Here is a 25425-nt window from a genome sequence, read left to right as displayed (position 1 = left end):
AAGAAAAAGTAATGTTTAATCACCATCGCCAAAACACATTTTATATTCATCAATAGGGAAATACAATCAGCTAGAATTAACTGCATTTTAGTAATTGAGAATAATATGGGAAGCTATATAAATGAACAAAAGATTTACTAACATTTTATGCTAATTGTTTTGGAGAACTCTTTCAATCATGCTTATGCAATGTGGACAAATAGCAAAGTATTATTTGTGTATGTAATTCCAAAAGGATATCACTAAGGATAAATTAGAAAGAAGACATTTGAATAAATATTTTGTGCACTTTAAAAGCATACATTTATTTTCAGAAAAGAGTCCTAGCCTGTCTGATCTTCTATTCCACTCTGTGTAGTCATTTTATCCTTAATCTGTAATGATAAAACTCCCAAAGGAAGGCACTTGCATAGTAATTATTTATTGATCAAGTAGTATCTAAGAAAAATTCCTTGTACAAGAGCTATATAACATTGTGTCTCTGGATCTCCATTTCCCTGTGTATCAAATAAGAAGCTCAAACTAGCTGATCTCTAAAACTTCCTTCTGATTATAGCTCTCTATCATCTCATCACGAGGACTCTCTGAAGACTACTTACTAGATTAAGACCTCCTGATTTACCTAAGTAAAATAATGTGTGGATAAATATTTAGCATACATCCTAACACATAGTAGATAAATATTTTCAGAGTTTGTGATCCTAACGACATAGTATGAATAAATTCATAAATGAAAATTAAATATATTTGTTGTAAGAAAAAATAGGCTTGTTTGAAATAGGAACATATTCACAAAGTTGGATAATCTATTAAGGGTCTGTTTCTGGAAAATAATGATCTTCATCAACAAATTTATTTATCAGTCCAAATATATGAATCACTGTGGCTTCATATATTTGGACTGATAAATAAATAACTTTGTTCTGCTACTGATCAACCAGGCCTCTTCTCTTGTGAATATGTTCTGAATGCTTTTTGGGGACTTGGGCACAAGTGAATGAATGAGATGCTGACCACATTCCCCTGGCCCATTAGGAGCTGCCAATGGATAACAGGAGGGAGCAAATGCCAACAGGAGGTGTGTTAGGGTCATAGAGGACATAGAATGTGGCCATTTGGACTTTTATAGGGTGAAGGTCAGTGACAGGTCAATGGGTAGGAATGAGTAGGGGTGCTGGGAATAAGCTATCAGTTCACAGATGGGGTGAGCTTCAGGGAGGGATGAAGGCACCGGGGAGAGTGAAGACTCAAGGGTAGCATGAGGTTCCAAGTTGGGGTTAGTGAAGATGTGGGGAGAGAATGAAGATCAAATATGGGAAGAGAGTCAGAGTCAGGAGAGGATGCAGGGGCCGGGGGAGGGATTAGGGATGGAGTGTGGGCCCAGGAATGGGGGTGAAAATGAGGCTGTGTGTTGCACCCATTACTTAGTAATAATAGCAGGGTTTTAAGGCAGCATCAAAATATCCCCACCCCCATGTCAAAAATGCCACATCAAAACCAACACATCAAACTGTCATAGTCACACTGGAGTCACGGTAATGCTTTGAAGTCACAAGGAAATTCTTCACCCCCACCCCTCTTGTATTCCATTTCCCAAAGCCCCATGTTCTTGAGACTTATAAAGACCTCAAAGAAGGGGTTTGCTCTCTCCACCTCCACACAGTACTGGGGGAATGGGCTCCCATTGGGCCCAAGTGAATCTGATGCTCCTGTAATCTAATTTTTTACATCATTTTATCATTTTAATTAAGCTCAGTCAAACATGGCTTCAAACAAGCAATTTACCTTCCTTTCTTCCTTTCTTTCTTTCTTTCTTTCTTTCTTTCTTTCTTTCTTCTTTCTTCTTTCTTTCTTTTCTTTCTCTCTCTCTTTCTCTCTGTCTCTTTCTTTCTTTCTTTTTTAAATAGGGTCTCCCTCTGTCACCCAGGCTGGAGTGCAATGGAGCAATGATAGCTCACTGCAGCCTCAAACTCCTGGGCTCAAACAATCCTCCTGCCTTAGCCTCTTGAGTAGCTTAAGATTACAGGCATACACAACCACACCCAGCTAATTATTTTATTTGTTGTAGAGATGAAGTCCCCTTATGTTGCCCAGTCTGGTCTCAAACTCCTGGGCTCAAGTGATCCTCCTGCCTCAACCTCCCAAAACGCTGGGATTACAGGTATGAGCCACGGCGCCAGTTCAGAATCATTCTTTTTAGCTCTGGGATTCCTCAAAAACCCAATGCCTGCCAAGGAATGTTCTATCATAAACACTCTGCTCCGAGGATACTGTGGCATTTTTAGGTCTTTACTTGGCTTTTGCAACCTTTTCCTTGCAGGGAGAGCCTACAGCTACAGTGCCATGGAAATTGCCCAGACTAACCATGCCATGCAGTTGGCTGGTGCCTCTCGCTCCAGGCGGGTGCGGGGTCGATGCCATCTTTGCAGCTAAGTGTCGAGACCCATAGAGAGAATCTTGAGGAGACCAGTGAAGAAAAGCCTCTTCCCCATCAAAGAATATCAGCTGGAGTGACAAATGTGGCTTGGAGTCTGAAACAGTCTGGTAAAAACAACAATAAAAAGATAGCAAAAAAAATACAGTGATGATGAAAAATAGCATGATTTTCTATTAATTGGGCAAAAAGATAGATGTGCCATAAAGAAAGGAAGATACCAAAGCAAGTGAAACTATGCCAAAATTTATTCCACACCACTTCCACTTCAAAAGTCATCACACCTCCCACAGTCCTCACCCATGTAAACCACCTTCTTCCATTCCCTCTGAAAATAGAAGTCTTTTATGTTTTTTCTTACTCCTCACAGAATTTTGAAACAATGAAAGTGCTCTGATGAATCGTGTGATACATCACCCACTTCCCCTACAAGAGGGTGTGTTGCCTCAGCTGCTGGGAGAGCCGTCAGTCACTTTAGGAATTGTCTCAGCTGTGCCTCCTGGGAGTGTCCTACATCCGGTGCTGACCTACACGGGCACTGGGGGCTCCCTAAAGAGCCGTCATATCTCCAGGGCTCCCCAGAGGTTGGCTGAGGCCATTGTTGAACCTGCACTGCAGCTCGACTTCTCCCTCCGTCCAACACCATTTCTTTCCCCTCCCTAATACCTGTGTTGATCCAAGGCCACTCCCTAGTAAGTGACCTGAATGCTAAGCTCCATATCAGAGGGTGCTTCCTGGGGAATCCAACCTGAAACAACTGTAAATCTTTCTTGCTTCTCACCTTATTTAAGTCTTCAATTTTGTACTGACTCTGCCCTAGGAATGCTACAGAGACACAAAGAATAATAATTATAGCCCTTCCCTTGAAATAGCCTATACTTTAGTTGGGTTGGGGAGAGATAAAACAAATACATGAGCATGGCAAAATGTGCCACCAGCCACAAATGTAACATAAAAGTCCTCTAGAAATTGGATAGAATGAGAAGCAAAATCCTGGAGTTCCAAGGAAAGCTTTATGAAAAAGACAGTGTTTAAACAGAACTAAAAAGAGTGACTAGATTCTGATTGATTTTACACTTTCCTCTGTCTGACAATAATCCCTGTCTTTCAGATTGGGCCTGTTACTCTAAACTTCAAAATCCTTCAATCCCACTGGAACCCCTAATCTATTGAATATTTTACCTTTTCACAGTCCTTCACCCCCATAATGTCCTCACTTCACTCTATATTTGGCTTAAATTCCAGTCAATCATTCCAATTGCTTACTAGCTACACCCTTAACTCCCTTGCCCCTCTCTGCCTTGGTCAAACTTTCATGGCAAAAACATAACATTAAGTCCCACTCTCTACCTACTTTGTGCCGGCACTCATGCAGCTAAACCTCGCCAGAGAAAAAATACATAACCACACTGTCTGGCCTTGCTTAAAGTTCATGACCACAAACCTCACACTGGCCTTTCATGTTGACTGGCAAGTCATGCTGTATTTTCTTAGTTCAGTCACTCTGGTACTCTTCTAAGATTTCACATTCCTCCTCTCCCTGCCACCTCACCCATCTTCATTCCCAACCGATGACCTTGATTTCTTTCTGTCATGCTCATATTAGATGCCAATCTCTCTGCTTGTGCACAAAATCCTATCCCCTCTCATCTGCTCAAGGACATTGCTCTAGCAAATGCCATTTCTCTCCTACATCATCAATCTTTCTATCTCTGCTGGATAACTCCCATCGGCCAAGACACATGCTGTTGCTTTTCTCATCTTAAAACATTTGACCTCACTATCTCCACCATCTACTGCCCAATTTTGTAATTCCATTTACAGCAAAAACCCCTTGAAGGAGTTGTCTATTCACACTGTCTCCAATCCCACTTCTTAAACTTAGTCCAGTTGGGTTTTATCTCCACCATGTACTGAAACTGCTTTTGTCAAGATCACCAATGACTCTACATGGCTACATCCAGTGGTCAACTCTCGGTCTTCATCTCTCTTGACTTATTGTCAGCATTCGACATAGTTAATCACTCCCTCCTGGCTACACTTGCTTCATTTGGTTCCTAAGATACTGTATTCCTCCTCCCTTAGCACTAATGGTTCCCTTCATCTCGCTTCCCTCTTAATGCTAGAGAGCCCCGGGGGCTTGCTCCATGGTTCTCTTCTCTTCTCTGTCCACACTCACTCACTCTCTGATATCTCTTCTTGAGGCTTTAAATTATATATGTGTGAGTTTGTGTGTGTTGTCTTGTGTGTGTATGTGTGTGCTGTGTTGTGTGTGTGTATTATTATATGTAGAGAATTTTTAATATAACCATTTTAAAATAACAATAATAATATCATAGAGACAGAGCCTTAGTATGTTGCCCAGACTGGTCTCAATATATACATATATATTATATTATATTATATTATATTATATTATATTATATTATATTATACTATATTATATTATATTATATATTACACACACACAACACAACACACACACACAACACACACACACGTATATGTCAATTCCAAAAAATATATCTCCAGCCCTGACTTCACTACCAATCTCCAGACTACATATTCAGCTGCCAAATGAAGATCTCTACACAGACATTAATAGACACCTCAAACAAAGTGTCAAAACTCAGCTCCTGAGGTTCCCCCGGAAATGTGTTACCAACAGTCTCCTCAACCAAAAGGATGGCAACACCACCCTTGCAGTCACTCAAACCAGAAGCCAGTGGGGATCTCTCTTTCTGTACTTTCCCATATACACAAACATCCCAATCCAGTTCGTCCTGCCTCTGCAAACCTATTTCCCACCATTCCTCACCACAGGCCTCTCTTTCATTTGCTTTGTTTTCTTTGAGCCTAATATGTCTTCACCATTATGTGGTCAAGCGTTCCAGACACTATCACACCTTTATTCCTCATGTGTCTGTCTGGTTTTGTTTTTTAAGAATAGGCCCTTCCGGAGCCCTCTGCTGCCTGCTCCAGCCTGGACCAACCACTAGGCCTGTTGCCCATCTGTTATCTTGGGGCTCCCCTCACCATCACTGTGCAGATTTCTGCCCCTTCTGTATGGGACCTCCAGTGAGCTGAACTCCATGACTCCCTCTTCCTTGATTTTTTTCTTGATTTTTCTAGAGCACAGCTTTAAGCAATTTCTGGGGGGAAAAGTACGGTACATGGGAGTGAAAATTGTTGAGATTTACCTCTGAAAATGTCTTCATTCTATTTTCCTATTTAATTTGTCTGGGCCTGAAGATTCTGGGTTGCAAATTATTTTTATTTAAAATATTTAAGGCATAATTTCATTGTTTTCTAGCTCCCAAAGTTTCTATTGAGAAGTCCAGTGTCATTCTCATTCCCAATACTTTTTATATGACCTACTGGAATTGTTACAATTATTCTCCAGAAGTCAAAATCATCTCCTTTTTGTCATTCCTCTTTCTAAAAACAAAGATATTTCTTCTACTTTAGGATCCAACTGTTTTATTGATTTGTTTATTTTAAAAATAGAAATTTTAATTTCCAAAAGCTCCTTCTTGTTGACTGATTGTTCTGTTATTGCAGCATTCTGGTTTTGTTGCATAGATATAACGTCTCATCTTATCTCTGTAAGAATATTGGAACAGTGTCCTTCAAGTCATTTTCTGCTGTATTTCCTCCAACTTCATTTTAAATTTGTATTATTTGTTTTGCTTTCTTTCTTTTTTTTTTTACATTTAAAAAAATTATTTATTTATTTATTTAAGAGACAGAGTCTCACTCTGTTGCCCAGGCTGGAGTGCAGTGGCTCAATTACAATGCACTGCAGCCTTGAACTCCTGGGCTCAACCAATCCTCCTGCCTTAGCCTCCCAAGTAGCTAGGACTAAAGGTGTGTGCCACCATAACCAGCTAATTTTTTTTTTTTTTTTTTTTTAGAGAGGGAGGCTCACTATGTTGCCCAGGCTGGTCTCAAACTCCTGGCCTCAAGCAATCCTCCCACCTTGGCCTCCCAAAGTGCTAGGATTACAGACATGAGCCACTGCTCCAGGCCCTTTCTTTCATGCTGGAGTCTGTCCTCAAATGTCATCCTTTGTGTTCATTCATGTTAAAGAATAAGATATTAAAATGCTAGTTGGAGACACAGATTGGTTGGCTTCACTGCAGGGCAATCTGGTGCCCAGCCAGTGTTTTCATTGAGGATTACTGAATGTCACCATCTCGGATTTTTCTGTGGGGTAGTTCACATTCTCTGAAGAAGAATCCTCCAGTTTCCTATCTGATGGCTTTCTGGTGCTGAAGATGGGAGAGAGACTGTAGATCTCACTGTTCAATGTGTAAGCTTTCACGTAATCTCCCCTGTTTCCATGGGGTACCTCACTGTCACCCTCCTCTGTACTTGCTATTCTCAATTCCATAACCTCCCTGGTTCAAATTCTCTAGAAAAATATTTTCTCATCTCTGGCAAAGGCACAAAAGGCACTCATCTGCCTCTCTAGTGTAGGGTGGGAATCTCTATATCCACATTCTCCTTCAACAGATTTCCAAACACTCTCCACTCCAGTCCCTTCCTCCCCCTGCCTTCCTCAGCTTATTACATCTCCAGTCCCTGAGCCTTTTTGGGATTCTATCAGGAAAACCACTGGCTTCTTCCGTTTCTTCCCTCTCCAGGACAGCGTGACTTCTCTCCGCTCTGATATGTCATCTGCCATTTCTCCATCCAACTTCTGTCTTTATATTGTGGTTCCTAGTCACAGATGTTCTCTAGTTTCTTCAAAAAATGGAGTTTCCCTGATTGTTTTAACAGTGATTTCAAAGGAGAAAAAAATTGTCTTTATCATCTGAAAACTAAGTTAATTTTATATGCTAATCATTCATATTGCTCCTTAATTATGCCATGAGGAAAGCACAGTTTAATTTGATTTGAATCCTCCATAACTCCTGGAGAGCATTAAGCAGAGGACATGTTTGTACAATATAAATGCACTCAGAGTTTAATCAGCATTAAATAATTAAACAGATTTTCTCATTGGCAAAAATTGTAAGCTGCTTACTTCAGTAGAGACATTCTAAGCTTCCAGTTGTTTAAAGGGCCTTGAAAGTTCTAGCTCCAAATCAGGCAACATAATCACAGAACAAGAGGGCAGAACGGGACCGGTTGGGACAAGAAGCATTCTGCTCATGCCCAGGGCAGAGGCAAAAGGAGGTAGATTTTATCTCTTGCAGGTTTGACAGTTCAAGTACCTCAGTGAAACTTCAACAGCTGGGTGACTCCAGTGATCAGTACAACGATTTACTTTCATTCTGTTTGTCTAATATCCATTCATTTAGCCAGCAGTAAACTGTTGTGGACATTTATCCTGAGTCCCCTGAGGCAACCTGCTCTTTTTGCTTCATTTCAGGAATGGCAGAAAAATAGCCATGGCCTTTGTTGCTAGTAACTCAGCCTAGTACCTTGGAGCTAGGAGAATCTGACTGGCCTGATGTATGAAGGTCTACATGGTAACACTACGAATGCCTAATTACCGGTGTTCACATAGTCAGTGGGTTATCTGCAGTCTTTCCCCATTCAAGGCTATATCAGTTAGCTAATGGCACAATAATAGAATAGAATAACACCCCAAACACAGTGGCTTGAAATGCCATCATGTATCTTCCTGGGATACATAACCTCTGTTGGTCGGCTAGGGAGCAGCTGATCTAGAATGGGTTTGACTGGAGCAGCTCTGCTTCACCGTGCGGTCAGCGAGGTTGGTTCTGCTCCAGGTGTTTCATCCTTCTGCTGGGACTGGCAGGCTAGCCAGGGCATGCCATTCTCATGGTTATGGCAAAGACATGGGAGAGCAAGCCCAATGGTACACGCACACTTCCAGCCTCTGCTTGTGTCACCTCTACTAACATCCCATGGGCTAAGGCAAATCAAATAACCAAGTCCAGAGTGAAGGGATGAGGAAGTACAACTGGCTACAGTGGGAGGGCACAGCAAAGTTACCAGACAAAGGATGTGGATGTGTAACGACAGTCCTATTACTGGAGAGAAGTGGGGCTATGAAGAGTTGGGAATAATCCAGTCTACTTATCCAGTGCTCTTTCAGGTCACTTTCCACCACCGTCTACTCAATCCATGACAGCTAAAGAACTTAATCCTCAATACAAATTTAGTTAAAACATATAACTGGAAGAATAAATCTGATACTCTCAAAGTCTGCATTCAAAAACAGCCTCTTTAAAAAATTCCCCATCTCGGGGCTGGGTGCGGTGGCTCACGCCTGTAATCCCAGCACTTTGGGAGGCTGAGGCAGGCGGATCACGAGGTCAGGAGATCGAGACCATCCTGGCTGACACGGTGAAACTCCAACTCTACTAAAAGTACAAAAAATTTGCCAGGTGTGGTGGCGGGCACCTGTAGTCCCAGCTACTTCCGAGGCTGAGGCAGGAGAATGGCGTGAACCCGGGAGGAGGAGCTTGCAGTGAGCCGAGATCCCACCACTACACTCCAGCCTGAGCAACAGTACAAGACTCCGTCTCAAAAAAAAAAAAAAAAAAAAAAAAATCCCCACCTCACCATTTATCTCTAACAGAAAGGATTACTATGAGAATGTATATGTTGATTCGAATTTTTTTAATGATGACCCCAATCAATAATACATTCAGACCTTTCTATTAATATTTCTGGTCACCAAAAGCAGGCAGAGCTATATGGGAAAAAGCAAAGGAGTTCACTCGGAGAAAATACATCCATTAAACAGAGCAATGTCTTCAAGTCATACTTCATTTTGTGTCCTTATACTAGAAGTGCAAATATGAAAAATCAGACTTTTGCATCAGCTTCTGAACTCCTTCATCCAATTGCTGGGGAAGGAAACTAGTTAAAAGCAGGGCAATGCATGGGACAAAGGCATTGTAGAAGGCTCAGAAAACAAAACAAACCAAAAAATAAGTGAAAAGGAGACTGAGAGGGTATAAACAAGTCTTGCTTTCTTCGAGTTCAGTATATCCAGCAAAAATAGAACCAAATATCTCTATTACTTCCATTACAAGATAAACCTTTTACTTCTTTAGCCCAATTGTAGCAAAGGCTGGACCATTCATAAAGCTCTGAGGGGGGAACAAAGCATTTGTTGCCTGAGAACAAAGTTTTTTGTTTTTGCTTAGTTGTGTTTACTTGGTTATGAGCGATATCAGAACAAAATGTCTTCATCTAGTTTAGCACTTTTTCCCATATACCCTTAAGAACACCAAGACTGAAATAACATCTGAGAGTCCCAGAAGTATTTTGAGCTGAGAGCATAACAAAAGCTCTGCTATGCTACATAAAATGGAGCTGAGATTCACAGATAATAACAATAATGCATTTCTGCTTCATGCTTTTTCATCTTGATAGGTCTGAATTTCCCACTCTCCACTTCAGAACCACTTTGCTGCAACTCCCTCCTCCAAGCCAAGAGCTACCATCTCTCAGATCAGAAGGTTGTAATGTTTCATGGTCGAAGAAACAAGAAGAAATAAACATAGTTCATTACAAAACACAATTCTCATACTATACCTGAAACAAACTTCCTCCTTCATTTTTCACAAAGAAATGTTGCATTTAATTTAATGTGCATTCAAGGCTGAGAAATCAGGTACCAATTAATGAATGCTTTGCCACGTATCTTAAGTTTATTGCCCGTGGTTGATATTCCAAATCATGAAATCTTTCAATTAATATTCATAATAAAAATATACCAAAAGTCTCCATTTCTAAATGGAGACTTCTCATTCGACCAAGGATTCTAGAATTCACTCTGAGTTACTGCTAATGTACTTTATCCTAGGAATCAACAAGCAGAAAACAGATACCTTTAGGGAAAGGAGTTTCTTGTCTAAGGCACGAGCGAGTTCCAACATCATTGCACATGGCACAGCTGAATCAGTGGCTCCTACAAACACTCTGTTGTCCCAATGGGAAAAATACTTGGAGTCATAGTGGCAGGCGAGGACCAAGTGTCGTTTAGCAGTGGGATTGAGGGTGCTGATGATATTTGAGAAAGACCGGTACCCATAGGGCGTCTGACTCAAGAAGGTGTCTATTTCCAAGACCCAGTCAGCCTGAAGCCTCTGAATTCGCTGCATGATGTGCTGATCAAAACAAAAACCAAAAATTTAGATCTAAACAAACAGCTTTCATTTGTTAATTGTGATCCTAAAACTTTAAGTAGTGCCTTTCAAATTAAAATTGCAATACACGCTTATTGTATTAACAGCAATATTATTGCAATTAGTAATTGCTTTGTATTGTTATCATAATTAATAGCATTTGTGCTGTTTAAAGGAGAAGCTAATCCTCTTGCCTCTCCCCTAAACTTCCCCTTACTAATCAATCTCAACCAGTTGTTAATATTAACCAAGGTTAACAGTTTGATGCAGATCTTTCGACATATCTTCTCCTTGCTTATGCAAACCTACAGTAGCACACAAACACATATATTTGGCAGAGGGGCATATGTTTTTATAGGAAAAGAATCCTACTTTTCACATTACTCTCCCCTTGCTTTTCTCATTTAACAATATATTATGGACATGTCTACAAGTCAGGAGATAGAGATGCAGTTTGGTAATAGTAAAGTACACTTTTAGTATTTCTAGGAGGCTACAAAGGCATGTTTGAATACTTAAGTAAACCAGCATCCTACAGGTCTCTATCTCTAAGCTCTTCAAAGACAAGAACTGCAAATGGTAGCTCTTTCTGTCCCAAGTGCATAACATATGTCCAAGTCCAGCAAATGCTTTATATGTAGTGAACACGAATAAAAGATACTGATGCTCACCTGCTAAGGATAATGTAGAAAGCTCCCATAGCTAGGGGGTGGTTGGGGTTATTTCAGATCTCTGCTCACTCTAAGAATTAGTAAGCAACCCTGAACCATAATAACATATCAAGCAGCTTTCCCTCTGCACCCAAGGCAGGTCGAGACGTGCTGCAAATGCTGGCAAATAAAAAAGAGAATCTCTTTCCCCATCTCTGCTAGCCACCTTGAGTCTTATAAGGCAACATAGTGACTTACAGAAGAAAGCAACAGGTGGGGAAAGTAGCATCACTTCAGGAACTAGAAGTATCTTTTTAAAGAACAGATAGAATTTGTGATGTGAGAAGTTATAGGTGAGTTCATTGCTGGTTCATTTGCCTTTTCCCATCCTTATTTTATCTTGGCTTCACTTTCCTATGTTCCTTGTTTTTTTTGTTGTTGTTGTTTTGTTTTGTTTTGTTTATTTTGTTGTTGTTGTTTTTTAACAGGGCTTCACTCAGTCATCCAGGCTGAAGTGCAATGGCGCACTCTCAGCTCACCGCAACCTCCGCCTCCTGGGTTCAAGCAATTCTCCTGCCTCAGCCTACTGAGTAGCTGGAATAACAGACACATGCCACCATGCCTGATTAACTTTTGTATTCTTTTTTTTTTTTTCTGTAGAGATGGAGTTTTGTCATATTACCCAGGCTGGTCTCAAACTCCCGGGCTCAAGTGATCCATCCGCCTCCGCCTCCCAAAGAGCTAGGATTATAGACGTGAATCACCATGCCCAGGCTGTTCCTTTTGGGTTTTTTTTTTTTTCAAATATCATATACATCATTGTAAATTACCTTAAATTATTTTTATAAAAAGTCAAACAACAAACTAACATCAAAATAACTGACGATTTGTCCCTCAATTAACATCTAACCAAAAACCAACATTTCAGATCTAAACAGTTCAGATCTAGACAGTTTAGATCTGGGATGGACCTTAAGATGATAAATGAATAACTGGAAATGAATGTGAGGGCTTTTTTTTTTTTCCCCTCCTCCAAAGAAATACAGGATTTTCTATCCTAGCCAAGTCCCATGCGGCCTGTGCTCACTAATGCGACATGACACGTAGGCAAGAGCCTCAAAAAAACTGTGACAGGAAGCTCCCAAGGAAAGGGGAATTTAAATAGCGGGACGACACTGATCCTACCGTCAGTCCTGCAAAAGCCAACTAAACAAATGATTCCCCAGCTAAAGACTCCTTGCTTTTAATAGTGGGTGGACTTTGTCCTAAAGAGCATTGTGTATGCAGTACCTTACCTTTTCTATTGCAAATTTACATGCTGTCTTATCACCTCATCAAAAGAAATGTTTAGAACCTTTTTTGAAATCAGCATTCATAACTCTCCACAATTTGTAGTACTGTGCTTTGCTCATAGTAGGCTATAAGTAAATATGGGTTCATCCTAACAGTAAATATGAATTGATTTAATGAGAATATATAAAACTACATGATACAAAGCATTAATAGTTTGAATAGAGAGAAATCACTATGCATCTAACATGAGTTTTTCTGCAGACTATGAAAATGAGTTATCCCTAGACTGTAAAAAAAAAAAAAAAATTCCATAAAATGGGTCATTTAAAAAAAAAAAAAAAGCATATACTCCAGAACATCTGGTATCCAGATGATGAAATGCTCCATAAAATGGCTTCTTCAACACCAATTGCAGATTGCAAGCTTACAAAATGAATTGGAATTTTTAAAAATATATCTGTTAGCATTAATCAGAAGTCACACACAAACTTATTTCTCAACTTGTTACCAGGTCTTGATCATAATTTCTGATGACCTTGTTGACACTAAAGTCCATAAGAGAATCAGCAAATATTCTCAAAAGAGTTTTTCCTGAAGCAACTTTTTTCTTTTTTTGAGGCAGAGTCTCACTCTGTTGCCAGGCTGGAGTACAGCGGGGCAGTCTTGGCTCACTGCAACTTCCAACTCCCTGGTTCAAGCAATTCTCCTGCCTTAGCCTCCCGAGAAGCTGAGATCACAGGCACGTGCCACCACGCCCAGCTAATTTTTGTATTTTTGGTAGAGATAAGGTTTCACCATGTTGGCCAGGATGGTCTCGATCTTCTGACCTCATGATCTGCCTGCCTCAGCCTCCCCAAGTGCTGGGATTACAGGCATGAGCCACCACAGCTGGCCCTGCAACTTTTTTGTTCAGTGTAAGTATTTTTTGTTTATCTTAGCAGCTAAGATAAATCATCTTTCTAAACAATCAAATTGGCTGCATAATCTAATTAGTTCACAAATATCCCTTGTTGTTTTGTTTTTGGCTTTCAGACTTAGTCTACAAGTCCCCACCAGAAGTCTCTAGGGGAACTCCCCGAACTCCATTACTATCATACAAATACCCCTAAGCAGGGAGTGCATGGCTGTGGCAGGGAATCTAAAGCAGTTGCGCTTCCCCAATACCAAAGCAGCAAAGGGCTGGGCCCTCCAGGAGTGCTAAAAAGCAATTCAGAATATAGATCACACTTTGGGTTGCTATACATCTATGTTTTAAAATGGAGAGGAGAGAAAGAGTGAGAGAGATGGAGACAGGGATAAAGCAGAGATGGATGGAGACTGAGTAGAGAAAGAAAAAAAAAATACAAAGATGAAGATATGAGCACAAGAGAGAGGCTATTACAAGATAGTCTACTTCCAAAGAGTGGTAGGGGGATTTATTCTAGGTTAACACTAGTGAATGATCCTGGGTTTCATTTAATTAAACGTAAATTCTAGTTTCCAGGTTCTGAGCAACAATGACATCAGTAGACCAGATTTGTTTGGAGGAAGCTGATTTTCCAGTGTTTGCGCTAAGTCTGCAAACACATCGTCGTCAGGATGCTGACTTCTGCCACCCAAAGACTCAGGTACGTCTTTCCTCTTGAGTGCACCATATATGAGTCCCTCAGGCTCCTCCTCTTAGGGGGCTGGACTGAGGGTGCACCTGGGATCTATGTATCTGATGATATTCAGTTTCAGTGGCTCAGATGCGCTGTGCATCTGTGGGGGATTTTACCCCCTGAAGTTTCTAGTTTGCCTCTTTTAGACAAAGGATATTGCTTGCCCATTTGTGAGACTTTATCATCCTAATTTTTAAATTTTTTATTTCTATCTTATAAATCAATGAAATAGCCCCAAATGTATTATCTTCAAATTATTTATTTTACAAATAACTCATCTCCTCAAAATAAAATTTCCTAATAATCCAATAGGCAGCTTTGGGGTCATCGATCAGAGACCAGGAAAACACATAATGTGGGACAGGTTTCCCCCAAAATATTCTCTTTCTGTAAAAGAGAATCCATAGTAATGCACATCTTTACTGATAACTACGAAAGTTAATTCACAAACCAATTTTATATCAAGTTTACCCTTTTTTAATATTTGAGGATCTTCTCTAGCAATATCCTTGAAACTCTGCATTATAAAACATCTCATCTAGTGTTCAAAAGGTCCTCAGGAGAAAAAAAAAAAGGTTCAATCATTTTTGTTTCAATTCAGTTCTACATGAAAGGAACTAATGTTAGTCAAATTAAGGCCATTCGCGTAGTTCCCTCATAATTACTCTGTCATCTGCCTCACTTTCAAAATGAGAATTCCTTTGTCTTCCACAGCTTAGAAGATAGGTCTCTAAAAATTAATGGTAATTTTCTTCTCAAAAAATTCTAAAATGGAATCTAAGTGAGATATCTAACATAGCCATCAGCCAGACCATGCATAGGCAGCCCAGCAGTAGTTCCCAGCACATTCTAAAATACTGTCTATAAATTTCTCATTTGCCTCCACCCCCATATGATAGTAGAGAATGTTACTGAAACTTTAGTAACACTTTTAAATGAATATGTATCTTTTTAATCACAACAGTATCTATGTATATTATTTATGCTATATACTGTCTTCTGTTGAAGCTAAAGATCAACTAGCGATGTTTATTGTGTTCATGGATTTCCAGAGCCTGCAGGCGAGGAACCTCAGGCCTGAAGTATGCATATCATTTCTGGGTATATACAGTGCTCTGGGCAAATGGTATGGGGAAATAAAAGAGGTTGAGTTGAATGGGAAGAGTAAGCATCAGAGACCTCGATTTTTTCTAACAAGGAACTGAGGCTTTTGGAAAATGCCAGTTAAGTGCCCTGACCTTCTTTTAAGAAAATGCTTGAGAGATAAGGCCCAGGCAATATTGTTAAAGTGAATAGTATGTGCCTTACTGTCCAACTTGGGCATAAGAAGATCGAGAGCTGGAGACATTCGAGGGCACGAAGCACAGAACTGATTCCTCCCAGCTCTCCAGTGATAAGATAGAGATCTCAAGCAGATTCTGGCCTCATCACTGGTACAAGAATAACCTTGAGCACGTTAATTCATATACCTCAACCTCAGATCTTTTTAAATTCCTAACATTGAGATAATAATAGCATCCACACACTGTTGTGAAGGCTGAACGAGATGATCTATGCAAAGAATTCAGTAAAGTGTCTGACCCAGAAACACTGCTCAGTGAAAGTCAGCCATCATCGCTATTATTCTTCTCTCTCCCTAAAGGTTAGACAGAACTAAGGTGCCTGCAGGTTGTCTACTGTCTAATTCCTTGGGAGAAGCCAGAGCTATTCAGATGGAAGACAAGAGGCCAATGGGGAGACAGACATATGGATATCTAGGCTAGCCTGAGGGGCAGAGGCTACCCACTGGGTAGAAAGGAAGAGCCCAGCCCGGCTCAGTGGCTCACGCCTGTAATCCCAGCACTTTGGGAGGCTGACAGGCAGATCACAAGGTCAGGAGATAGAGACTATCCTGGGAAACATGGTGAAACCCCGTCTCTACTAAAAATACAAAAATTAGCCAGGCTTGGTGGTATGCGCCTGTAGTCCCAGCTACTGGGGAGGCTGAGGCAGGAGAATGCCTTGAACCCAGAAGGCGGAGGTTGCAGGGAACCGAGATCTTGGCACTGCACTCCAGCCTGGGCGACAGAGCGAGACTCTGAAATCGAAAGGAAGAGCTCAAGAGCTGGGCACCCGGGACTCGCAGTTCTCACTCTGGGCACAGCAGTGGGTGCCAAGGTCTTTTGCCTGAGGAGTTTCAGAAGAGGATGTGAAGGGCCAGTCCCATTCCTTCCCAAGCGGCCCCTTAAAATGGGGTAGTTTGAAAAAAACAGATATTCAGAGGTGAGGTTTCAGATTGCTTAGGAAGATTGACATTAAGGAGGCAAAGACACATCCAAGGTCTGGCCCAGCTTACTCTACCCTCCACGATGATGGTAAAATCAGTGGGTCTTGAAATCAGTTTAGTGGGTTATGGCCAGCATTTTTTTAAGAACCAATAAAATAGAACTGACAATATCGCAGTAAAATGCAAGTTTAATAACAGTATTTTTCATGGAAGTTTTGTTTCAGTTAAATATACCAGTACGTTTGTGTGTATAAAATGTAAAATCCATTTTTTTACTTTCTGTCAGAGTCAGAAGTTTGAGAAGCACTGCCCTGGAGAAATGTAGCTTACCACCAGCCTTAACTGTCCCTCCAGGGAGAATACAATTTCCCTAAGGCAAGTGATGGCCTGATAGTACAATGATACTCTTGGCCCAGAACCTTCAAGCAAGGACTCCCTAAGGCTGTTGCTGTTCATTGCTTAGGATTCAAGGAAACTTGGTTGGGAGACTCGGGGTGTGTAATTGAATGGTCAAGAGTTAAGGACTGTGTAATGTTGCACCCCAAATAGAGACTTCACACATAAACTATTGACATTAACATGTACCACTTAGTATTCAGAACAGACACGTACTCTCAGTCGTTTGATTTTTCTTGGTTGACTATTTGGTGAATAAGGAGATGACAGATCTGAATATTAGACACCTCAGAACTTCAGCCATAACATTATCCCTCATGGGAAAGCAAAGTATTCACACAACCTTGAGGTTTATGTCCCATGTTCTCACCTGACGAGCAGCGTAGCTTCCAGGCGATCCCGGGTATCGCTCTATCAGCAATGGCTGTAAGTCATTTCGCCACATTTCAGAGATACTGGTGCCTTCTGCAATTTGCCGAAGAGCCGATGAATTCAAAATGGCTGGTTGGTGATAATTCTGAGGATTCAATGAAATCATTTAACTGGCTATCGTTTCATAATATGTGTAAGACTCGGACATGTTTGCAATTAATTGCTTAAAACTTCAAAATAAGGGAGAACTTTATGTCAAATTAGGTAAATTAAACTACTCAACTTTAAAATTGGGCTGTTAGGGCCAGGCACGCTGACTCAAACCTGTAATGCCAGCACTTTGGGAAGCTGAGGCAAGAGGACTGCTTGAGCCCAGGAGTTTGAGACTAGCTCTAGCAACATAATGAGACCTTGTCTCTACAAAAAATGAAAAAATTAGCTGGGTGTGGTGACCCATGGTGTGTGCCCGTTGTTCCAGCTACTCAGGAGGCTGAGGTGGGAGGATTGCTTGAACCCAGGAGGTCGAGGTTGCAGTGAGCTGTGTTACTGAGCCCTCCAGCTGAGCAACAGGAGACCCTGTCTCAATAAAAAATTTAAAAATAATTTTAAAACCCAACTGTTAGCCTAAGTAAATCTTACACAGTTTAGAGTAAGAGTAGTCAGGGAAGACTTTATAGATGAGCCACAAATTAAGGGGTCCCCGAATTTTAATAGGATTTTAATAGCAAGCCTAATTCAAAATTTTATAATGATTACATGTTGAAATTGTAAATTTTTGATATATTAGGTTAAATGAAGTATATTATTAAAATTAATTTTACCCTTTTTCCACTTTTTTAATGTGGCTACTAGAAAAATTAAAATGACATATGTTTCTTTCATAATCTTTTTTTTTTTTAAGCTGGGGTTTCTCTCTGTCACCCAGACTGGAGTGCAGTGGTGCAATCTGGCTCACTGCAACCTCTACCTCCCAGGCTCAATCAATCTTCCCACCTCAGTCTCCTGAGTAGCTGAGTCATTATTGTCATTATTTCTTTTTATTATTTTATTTTAGATGGAGTTTCATTCTTGTTGCCCAGGCTGGAGTACAATGGCATCATCTTGGCTCACTGCAACCTCTGCCTCCTGGGTTCAATCAATTCTCCTGTCTCAGCCTCCTGAGTAGCTGGGATTACAGGTGCATGCCACCACGCCCAGCTAATTTTTGTATTTTTAGTAGAGCGGGGTTTCATCATATTGGTCAGGCTGGTCTCGAACTCCTGACCTCAGGTGATCCACCCGCCTTGGCCTCCCAAAGTGCTGGGATTACAGGCGTGAGCCACCATACCTGGCCCTGAGTCATTATTTCTATTAGACAGTGCCAACTCAGATGATTGTTGCAATTCCTTTCAGCCTGATATTGGTGAGTCTATAGCCAACTAAATAGTAAACTTTTTAACTTCAATTAAAATTATTTTTAAATTCCATTAAAGTTCACATAACATTCAAATTTGTATTTTGATGACTTCACACATACCGTATATTCTTATGATACTGGTAATGATGAACCATTCATTCATTATATGTTTATCAGGCACCTAATAATGGAATGTGTTACTCCTCCTCAACAGGAAGAGAATAATTGATCCGATGACTCCTTCCCTAAGGGGAAGGATGAGGATGACATAAGAATATTGAATTATTTGGAAGGCAAAACAGAAGTTAGGGGAGGCCTAGTTTATAGTTCCTTTCAGGACCAGCGTTAGTTGAATATGTTTAAGTAGTCAGGCAAGTATTTTCATTCCATGTGATCCAGTCCATGTGACTGGTGTGAAACTGGACTTCAGATAATGCTTATTGCCTAATTACTTACACTCATCTACACTCTGAGATGGCTGTTTACTCTCCAGTACTTACCATGCAAAGAGGCTATAGGATCAGACAGACCCTCTCAACTCAGTACCCCACCACCTACTAGCTGTAACTCCTTCCAGGTTACTAAACCTCAGTAAGGCTCAATTTCCTCATCTGTAAAACAGAGGTAATAACACCTGAATCCTAGCATAACTGGAATTAAGTGAACTAACATATGTAAACTGCCACAGTAAATATTCAATGTATTAGTTATTATTTCCTTCTATCAAACACTAAAGAGCCATAGAATGAATTTTAAAGTTGGAAAAGCCACTTAGAGATGCTCTAGTCTCCAACCTCCTTCATTTATATTTGTGGAAACTGAGATTCATAGAAACCAGTTGACTTCCTGAGGTTGAAGGAGAGTTATATGTAAATCCACAAAAAGATCCCGTCTGTGGATTTCCAATCCCACGCTAGTTTTACTCTGCCTCACTGTATCATTTATGCACTTCCAGTTTATTCCTGAATATTGATGGTGTGCCTGAACATCAGAAGATTTGTGTTTGTTTATTGGTAGGACATTTTTAAATATTTTCCTTGATAAACTTGTCAGTGCAGGCTTTAAATCCCTTGGTACCTCCAGGATCTAAGTCCTCATGCCAGTTCCCAAACAGCAGTTGGAAAAAGAAAGCTGAAGCTGAAGCTGAAAGACAAAGCAATAGAAATGTGCCAAGGGATAAGAAGAATACGGAGGCAAGAGGTCAGAAGACTTCCATGGTTAATTATTACTCAACCCGGCCAACAGAAGCCTGTCTGGTCTCCCCCCTCACCCTTGCTCACCATGCTTCGGTCACCCTGGCATTTGGCCAGGCCTCAAATGCTCTGAGGTTATGCCCTCATGAGGCTTTGGCGTCTGCAGTGCCTTCTGCCTTACAAGCTGTTTCCCTTCCTCTTCACCTGGCTAACTCCTGCTCACTTCAGCTTGCAGCTTGGAGGCCACTTCTTTGTGTGTTTACTTATTTGATGTCTGTCTTTCATACAAGACATCAGCTCCATAAGGGCTGGAACTCCCTCTCTCTCTGTTGCTTACCTCTCTCTCCCACACAGGACACACAGGACCTGATTCCTCTTGAGCATTTGATAAATATTGGGCAAATTAATCAAAATAGCAATCAACAGATGAACTATCTTTCCAAAATTATCTTTGCTAAGACTGTATTTATATAATAATAAAGAAACATGGGCATTTTTCTGCATTGTAAATACCAAATCAGTTGAATGCACAAGCAAACATAAAGACAGAAGAGACAGGTGGCTACCTGGTGCCATGGCCAGGAAGTGCTGTGGTTCAAAGTTATTGGGCTTTGCTCTTTTTGAATTTCTGACATTCGATGCTTCTGATGATGAAGAGCTGGGTTGACCCAAGCAGTCACTATGACAACCAAAACTGTTGTGTAAAAAGCTGCTTGACAAGTAGCTCCTTGTCTATTTACTGTCCAATACTCTATCCCAAAGCCCATCTGGTCACTGTGGACAGAAGCTTTCACTCCATGTCCAGAGTGAAACGAAATCACTTGTGTTTAAATAGCTGGTTTCTAGAGGCTTGAAAGAGCTCTTAAGATATTTAAGAAAAAACAGGAACAAAATAAATGCCACCTCCCCCAAGCATCTCTAACTATAAGAGATACTGTGGATGAAACCTAGTTGGCAAATAGCACCAAAAAATGCTTAATGGATAACTAAAGGGTAAATCCAGCAGGCAGGCCAGGCCTACTGATGCTGATGAATCTAAAGACTTACATGTGTTTGCTCCTCAACCTCCTGGGCTCAACCATTTAATTAACATACTTCAGTAAAGAGCCCTGACTCTCCTCGCCCCTCTGGGGGCAAAGATGCCCCTGTAAAATCACAGAGTTAAAAGCTTCCCAGTAACTGAAGGACAGAGAAGAGGAAACAACCAACTACACTCAGGCAATTACTTAAGCCTTCTATTCATTAAAGCCCTGTGTGGAAAAGCATTTGACTTTCCCAACCTAAATAGCATGCATTCAATGTTTAAGGGGTCTTATGCTCAGAACTCAATAAATATACAAATTTAGGTGGAGATGAGATGAATGAGTAAGAGGAAAAAGCTGTAAAGAAAGAGTGAGCTCAGCAGGGGGAAAGTAACTCAGGCAAAAACAAAGTTGAGCCCAATGGTAAATGCAAACCCCAATTTACTGTAGGGTTATCTCAGTTAAAAGACACTTAGACAATTTTCTGACACTTAGACAATTTTCTATCAGTGCAGGTGTTCTCAGAGGAATGAGGCTCTGTTACAGCCCCTGCCTTGTCTTTTCATCCAGACAGAAAGGACAGTAAGTCTGCTCTGAGTGACAAGAATCTTTCAGCCAAAAGTGTGAACCAGATATCCTGAAGCATCTCCTCTAGGCTAATCATGTGGTGCCAGGCCAAAGAGGGTTTTCGTTACATAATTGATAGAGTTGGCCCAGCTTGCAAAGGGTTTTGAGGTTCCAAAACATTAAATTAAAGGGAGATCATTACAGAATTGTGGCCAATGCAAGTCCAGTTTCTATTCTATGTGAGTGTCTCCCAGGCAATTCTCAGATTAACACCTCTGTCTGTCTGCAAAGTCAGCTCAATCAGCAGTTATTGGACTCATTCTGTGTGTCAGAAGCCACTGATACTAAAAATTCACTGGGGGAATGGTTGGGAACTGAATAAGACAACATCTGTCTTTTTTTAAATGTAAGCAGCCCTCTACTTAAAAGCAGAGCAGTGCAGGCTTTAACCACAACAACTTAGGGTGAAATCTCAGCTCCCTCACTTATTAGCCATTACTAGGAAAGAGTCCATATCTGTAAAATGGATCTCATAGTACTTACCAACCAGATGGTAAGGCTCCAAAATGACATTTGGTCTTTCTCTCCCTACCAACACCCAGTCTGCCACTGACTTTCACGTCCCTGCCTTAGAGTCTCCATTGTTGCTTCCATTAGAATGCAAAAACAACAATCACACACACACACACACACACACACGCGCGCGCAGAGAGAGAGAGAGAGAGAAATAGAAATAAAAACACCAAAATGGTTAATAGCAATTATCTCTGAAAAGTGGGATTATGGGTGGCATTAGTTTTCTTTTTAATGTATTTTTCTGTATTTTCCAAGTTTTCTAAAATGAGCACATGTCAACTTTATAATTAGAAGACTTCAATAGAAGCCAGACTTTTTAGTTTATTGGAGTTAATATTTTTTAAAGAACATATAAAGCCCTCAAAAGCCATCAGTCATTTGCACCTAAGGAGGAATGATTTAATGAGATTCTGTTTAACAGCTGGTTGACAATGTTGTACTAAAGGAATGGGCCTGTACTAAAGGAATAGGACTGGTGACCAAAAGGCCTGGGGAAGGTTCAGAAAAAGTAACTCTGGAATATGGATCAACACCCAGAATAATGATGACCTTTAAGCTGCATGAAGGAGATCAAGGAAAGGAGAAAATAGGGGATAACAGAAGAGAAGGTACCAAAAACAAACTACCTGTTTTGGAATGCCATTTAGAGTCCACCCCGGCCCAGAAAGAGAGAGTAAGCTCTTCATCTGGCCCTCCAACTTTCCTGCTAGCCCCACACTTTTGCACTACCTGGGCACGGTTCTGGGTACATCAGCCAGGACTCATCTACCATGAGAAAAGCATAGAAGAAGAAAGGAGAGATCAGGGCTTAAGCCAAACCCTAGCTCTTCAGTTCGCTGGTGTAATAGTTGTCAAGTTTCCTCATCCATAAATTGAGGATGAATTCACTCATGGGGGGTTATGTGAAGTTCAAGTGACGTGTGTGTGTGTGTGTGTGTATATATATATATATATATGTGTGTGTGTGTGTGTATATATATATATATCACCCCATACCCAGATGCCAATGCCTCTAAATACACATGTGTGTGCCCACCTGGGAGTTTAACAATTTATAGTATTGTTATTATGGAACAATTGTTTCCAGGTTTCAAATATATAATCAAATCATGGTCTCTGAATGCCACCATAAACTAGAGTTGATCTGCTTTTACATATTCAAAGCCACTGAAAGAGACACACCTTTATTTCAAAACGAAGGAAATGGATTTCAAAATCGATGCTTTCTTTACCACACCTCACCTGTTGGCAGATCAGTGTACCAAGGACATACATCATATGATTAAAATAGTCAGACACTGTAAAAAGTAGGAAAGCACATATATTTTAGTGTGGACCGATTCGTCACCCAGGCTGCAAGACTTTATGAAGGTCTACAGAATAAGGGGAGGAAGCTAGAAATTGGGAAATGTGATGGCTGATTGTCATTCGCTTTTAACAATTTGAAAACATTCAGTTTCTCAATGGAACAGTGATCAGAAGCTTCTTAAAATAAATATAAAAGGGATTCAATTAATGCTTTAAAAAATGTTTCTCAAAAGTTAAATTTTCATTGGTTTAAAATATTTTAAGAACCACAGCACCTTTTCCCACCCATAAATACCCCCACCTACACACACCTACAAATGATCTTTTCAGATTGTTTTTTTTTTCAGTTTCCATCTCATTTATTCCCTTCCATTTAGATGTATCACAAAGATACTTTTGGTTTGGCTCCATATTCTAGTTTGTAATGTTCTCTTCCCAATTTCTGACCAGAAAGGTATTCTCAGTGAAGTGAAGGAGAGGATTTTTTTGTGTCGTTCCACGTTCTTCTTCATGGGACCCCATGGAAAGCTGTTTTTCTTATAGTAAAGTTATTCTTATGTTACCGACTTCCTTCACTCCCACCAGGTTCCCTGTGGCCTGTGGTCTCCATGTGTAAGTGGGGCCTGCTGTGACCCCTGAGTGGTGATTACATTAGATCCGAAGAATTGAAATGGGCTGTTCACGTACATATGCATGTAGCTGGGTGGGAGTGGGCATTCGCCAGTGTGCCCTGTATTTCAAACATTTGAGTAGATACAGGCATACTCTAAGTGTGTAAAACGTCTGCTCAATAACACTGCCAAAGTTTATATCGCTTTACTTTGCTGCTTTTCTTAATATCTCTATAACATACTATTTTACGCTAACATCATTAACATTTGCACAATCCCTTAGCAATTTCATGATTTCAAAACTGTTACACAAGAAAAGGAAGTAATTGTGAACCCATATACTTCTTGCAGAGGGAACTTGCAAATCACTTTTATCCTAAGTTCCTTACATGCGATTTCTACCTACAACTAGATCCATTTTCTCTGAAAATAGCAGGTACCCTCTTTTAAGGGGGAAAGAAAAAAAAAGGTTTTTAAAGTAAGCAGGTCTCCAGTGAAGGTCCTTCCTTCCGAGTTGCTCTTTTTAAAAATCTAAAACAAACAACACACATCCGTCCTGAGACTGTAGGGACACTTCAGCGCCCCAGCAGCATCCTTGGATGAAGCAGCGGGGGAGCTGCGGGCACACCCCCAGGCGCGCCCCGCATCCTGGCGGCCCCGGAGCGCGGGCTCCGCTGGCCTCGCGGGTCCCGAGTGGGCGGTGGCGCCGCGATGCGCCCTCGCCTCCCGGCTCAGCCGCCGCTGGCGAGACACATTTCCTGTGCCTATCAGCACCCCCATCAGACCGCAGCCCAGGGGAGACCAGTGACATCACCCAGCCCCCCTGGCGTCTCCGGACCGGCCGAGGCACCCCGGCGAGTACGCAGAGCCCCGACTCCTCCGGGCGCCGGTGCCTGGGCTGGGGACCGCGGCCCTGCCCCGCCTCCCGCTCTGCCTAGGTAGGGCTGGCCGGGCCGGGGGTCCCCGCACCGGACCAGAGCCGCTCAAGTACAACTACGCAGAAACAGCCCCTCACCTTCTCCTCTGGCCAGGCTGCGGCACTCGGACTGACCCCCCGGGATGCCCAGGGCAGGGCGGCCACCAGCAGCAGCAGGTGGAGGGTGCCCACGACTCGCCGGTCCCCTCCGCCTGCCATCTCTCCAAGGCTGTCTGGGAGCGAGTTCCCCTGGCCGCTGGCGGTCACGAGCTCGGGAACGCGCGTCCTTCTCCTTCCCTCTTCTCCACCCTTGGGTCGACTGCGCCCGCCTTCCCATCGCCTCCGGGTCGCCTCCCGCCGCGTCGCGCAGGCTGCAGCCCTCCTACCCCGGACCTTCGCAAACCCCGGGGCTGGGCAGCCCTGGGTGACAGACACAAGCTTCCGAATCCAAGGGAACAAAGGCGGCCACTTCCTTCTCTGGGAGAGGATGAAAGGAAGGAAGGAAGAGACATGGAAGAGGCTTTTTATGATCTCCAATGCCAAAACAGGGAATAGAAAAGGGAGGAAGGGTTCACCAGACCCTAGGGAGTTATGAAGTGTTTCCCACAGCTCCTAAAGAAGGGGTGGACAGGGAATCGACGTCTGCTGAACACTGCACCATGCACCGTCCT

The 25425-nt window shown here is 41.6% G+C and overlaps 1 protein-coding gene across 1 annotated transcript in view; it reads right to left on the bottom strand.

Moving 5' to 3' along the window:
* Positions 1–25216, bottom strand: part of LOC105464854 (glutaminyl-peptide cyclotransferase) — a 28752-nt gene extending 3536 nt beyond the window's left edge. The window contains exons 1-4 of the mRNA XM_011712952.3: positions 24854–25216; positions 17164–17310; positions 10252–10530; positions 2365–2541 (exon numbers count right to left, since the gene is read on the bottom strand). Coding sequence (XP_011711254.1) covers positions 2365–2541; positions 10252–10530; positions 17164–17310; positions 24854–24973 — 723 coding nt within the window. The 5' untranslated portion in view covers positions 24974–25216. The remainder of the gene's footprint in view (positions 1–2364; positions 2542–10251; positions 10531–17163; positions 17311–24853) is intronic.
* Between the last annotated feature and the right edge of the window lie 209 nt (positions 25217–25425).

This window comes from Macaca nemestrina, chromosome 13 (genome assembly GCF_043159975.1).
Source record: "Macaca nemestrina isolate mMacNem1 chromosome 13, mMacNem.hap1, whole genome shotgun sequence".
Lineage (NCBI taxonomy): Eukaryota > Metazoa > Chordata > Mammalia > Primates > Cercopithecidae > Macaca > Macaca nemestrina.
This window is presented reverse-complemented; position numbering and strand designations above follow the sequence as displayed.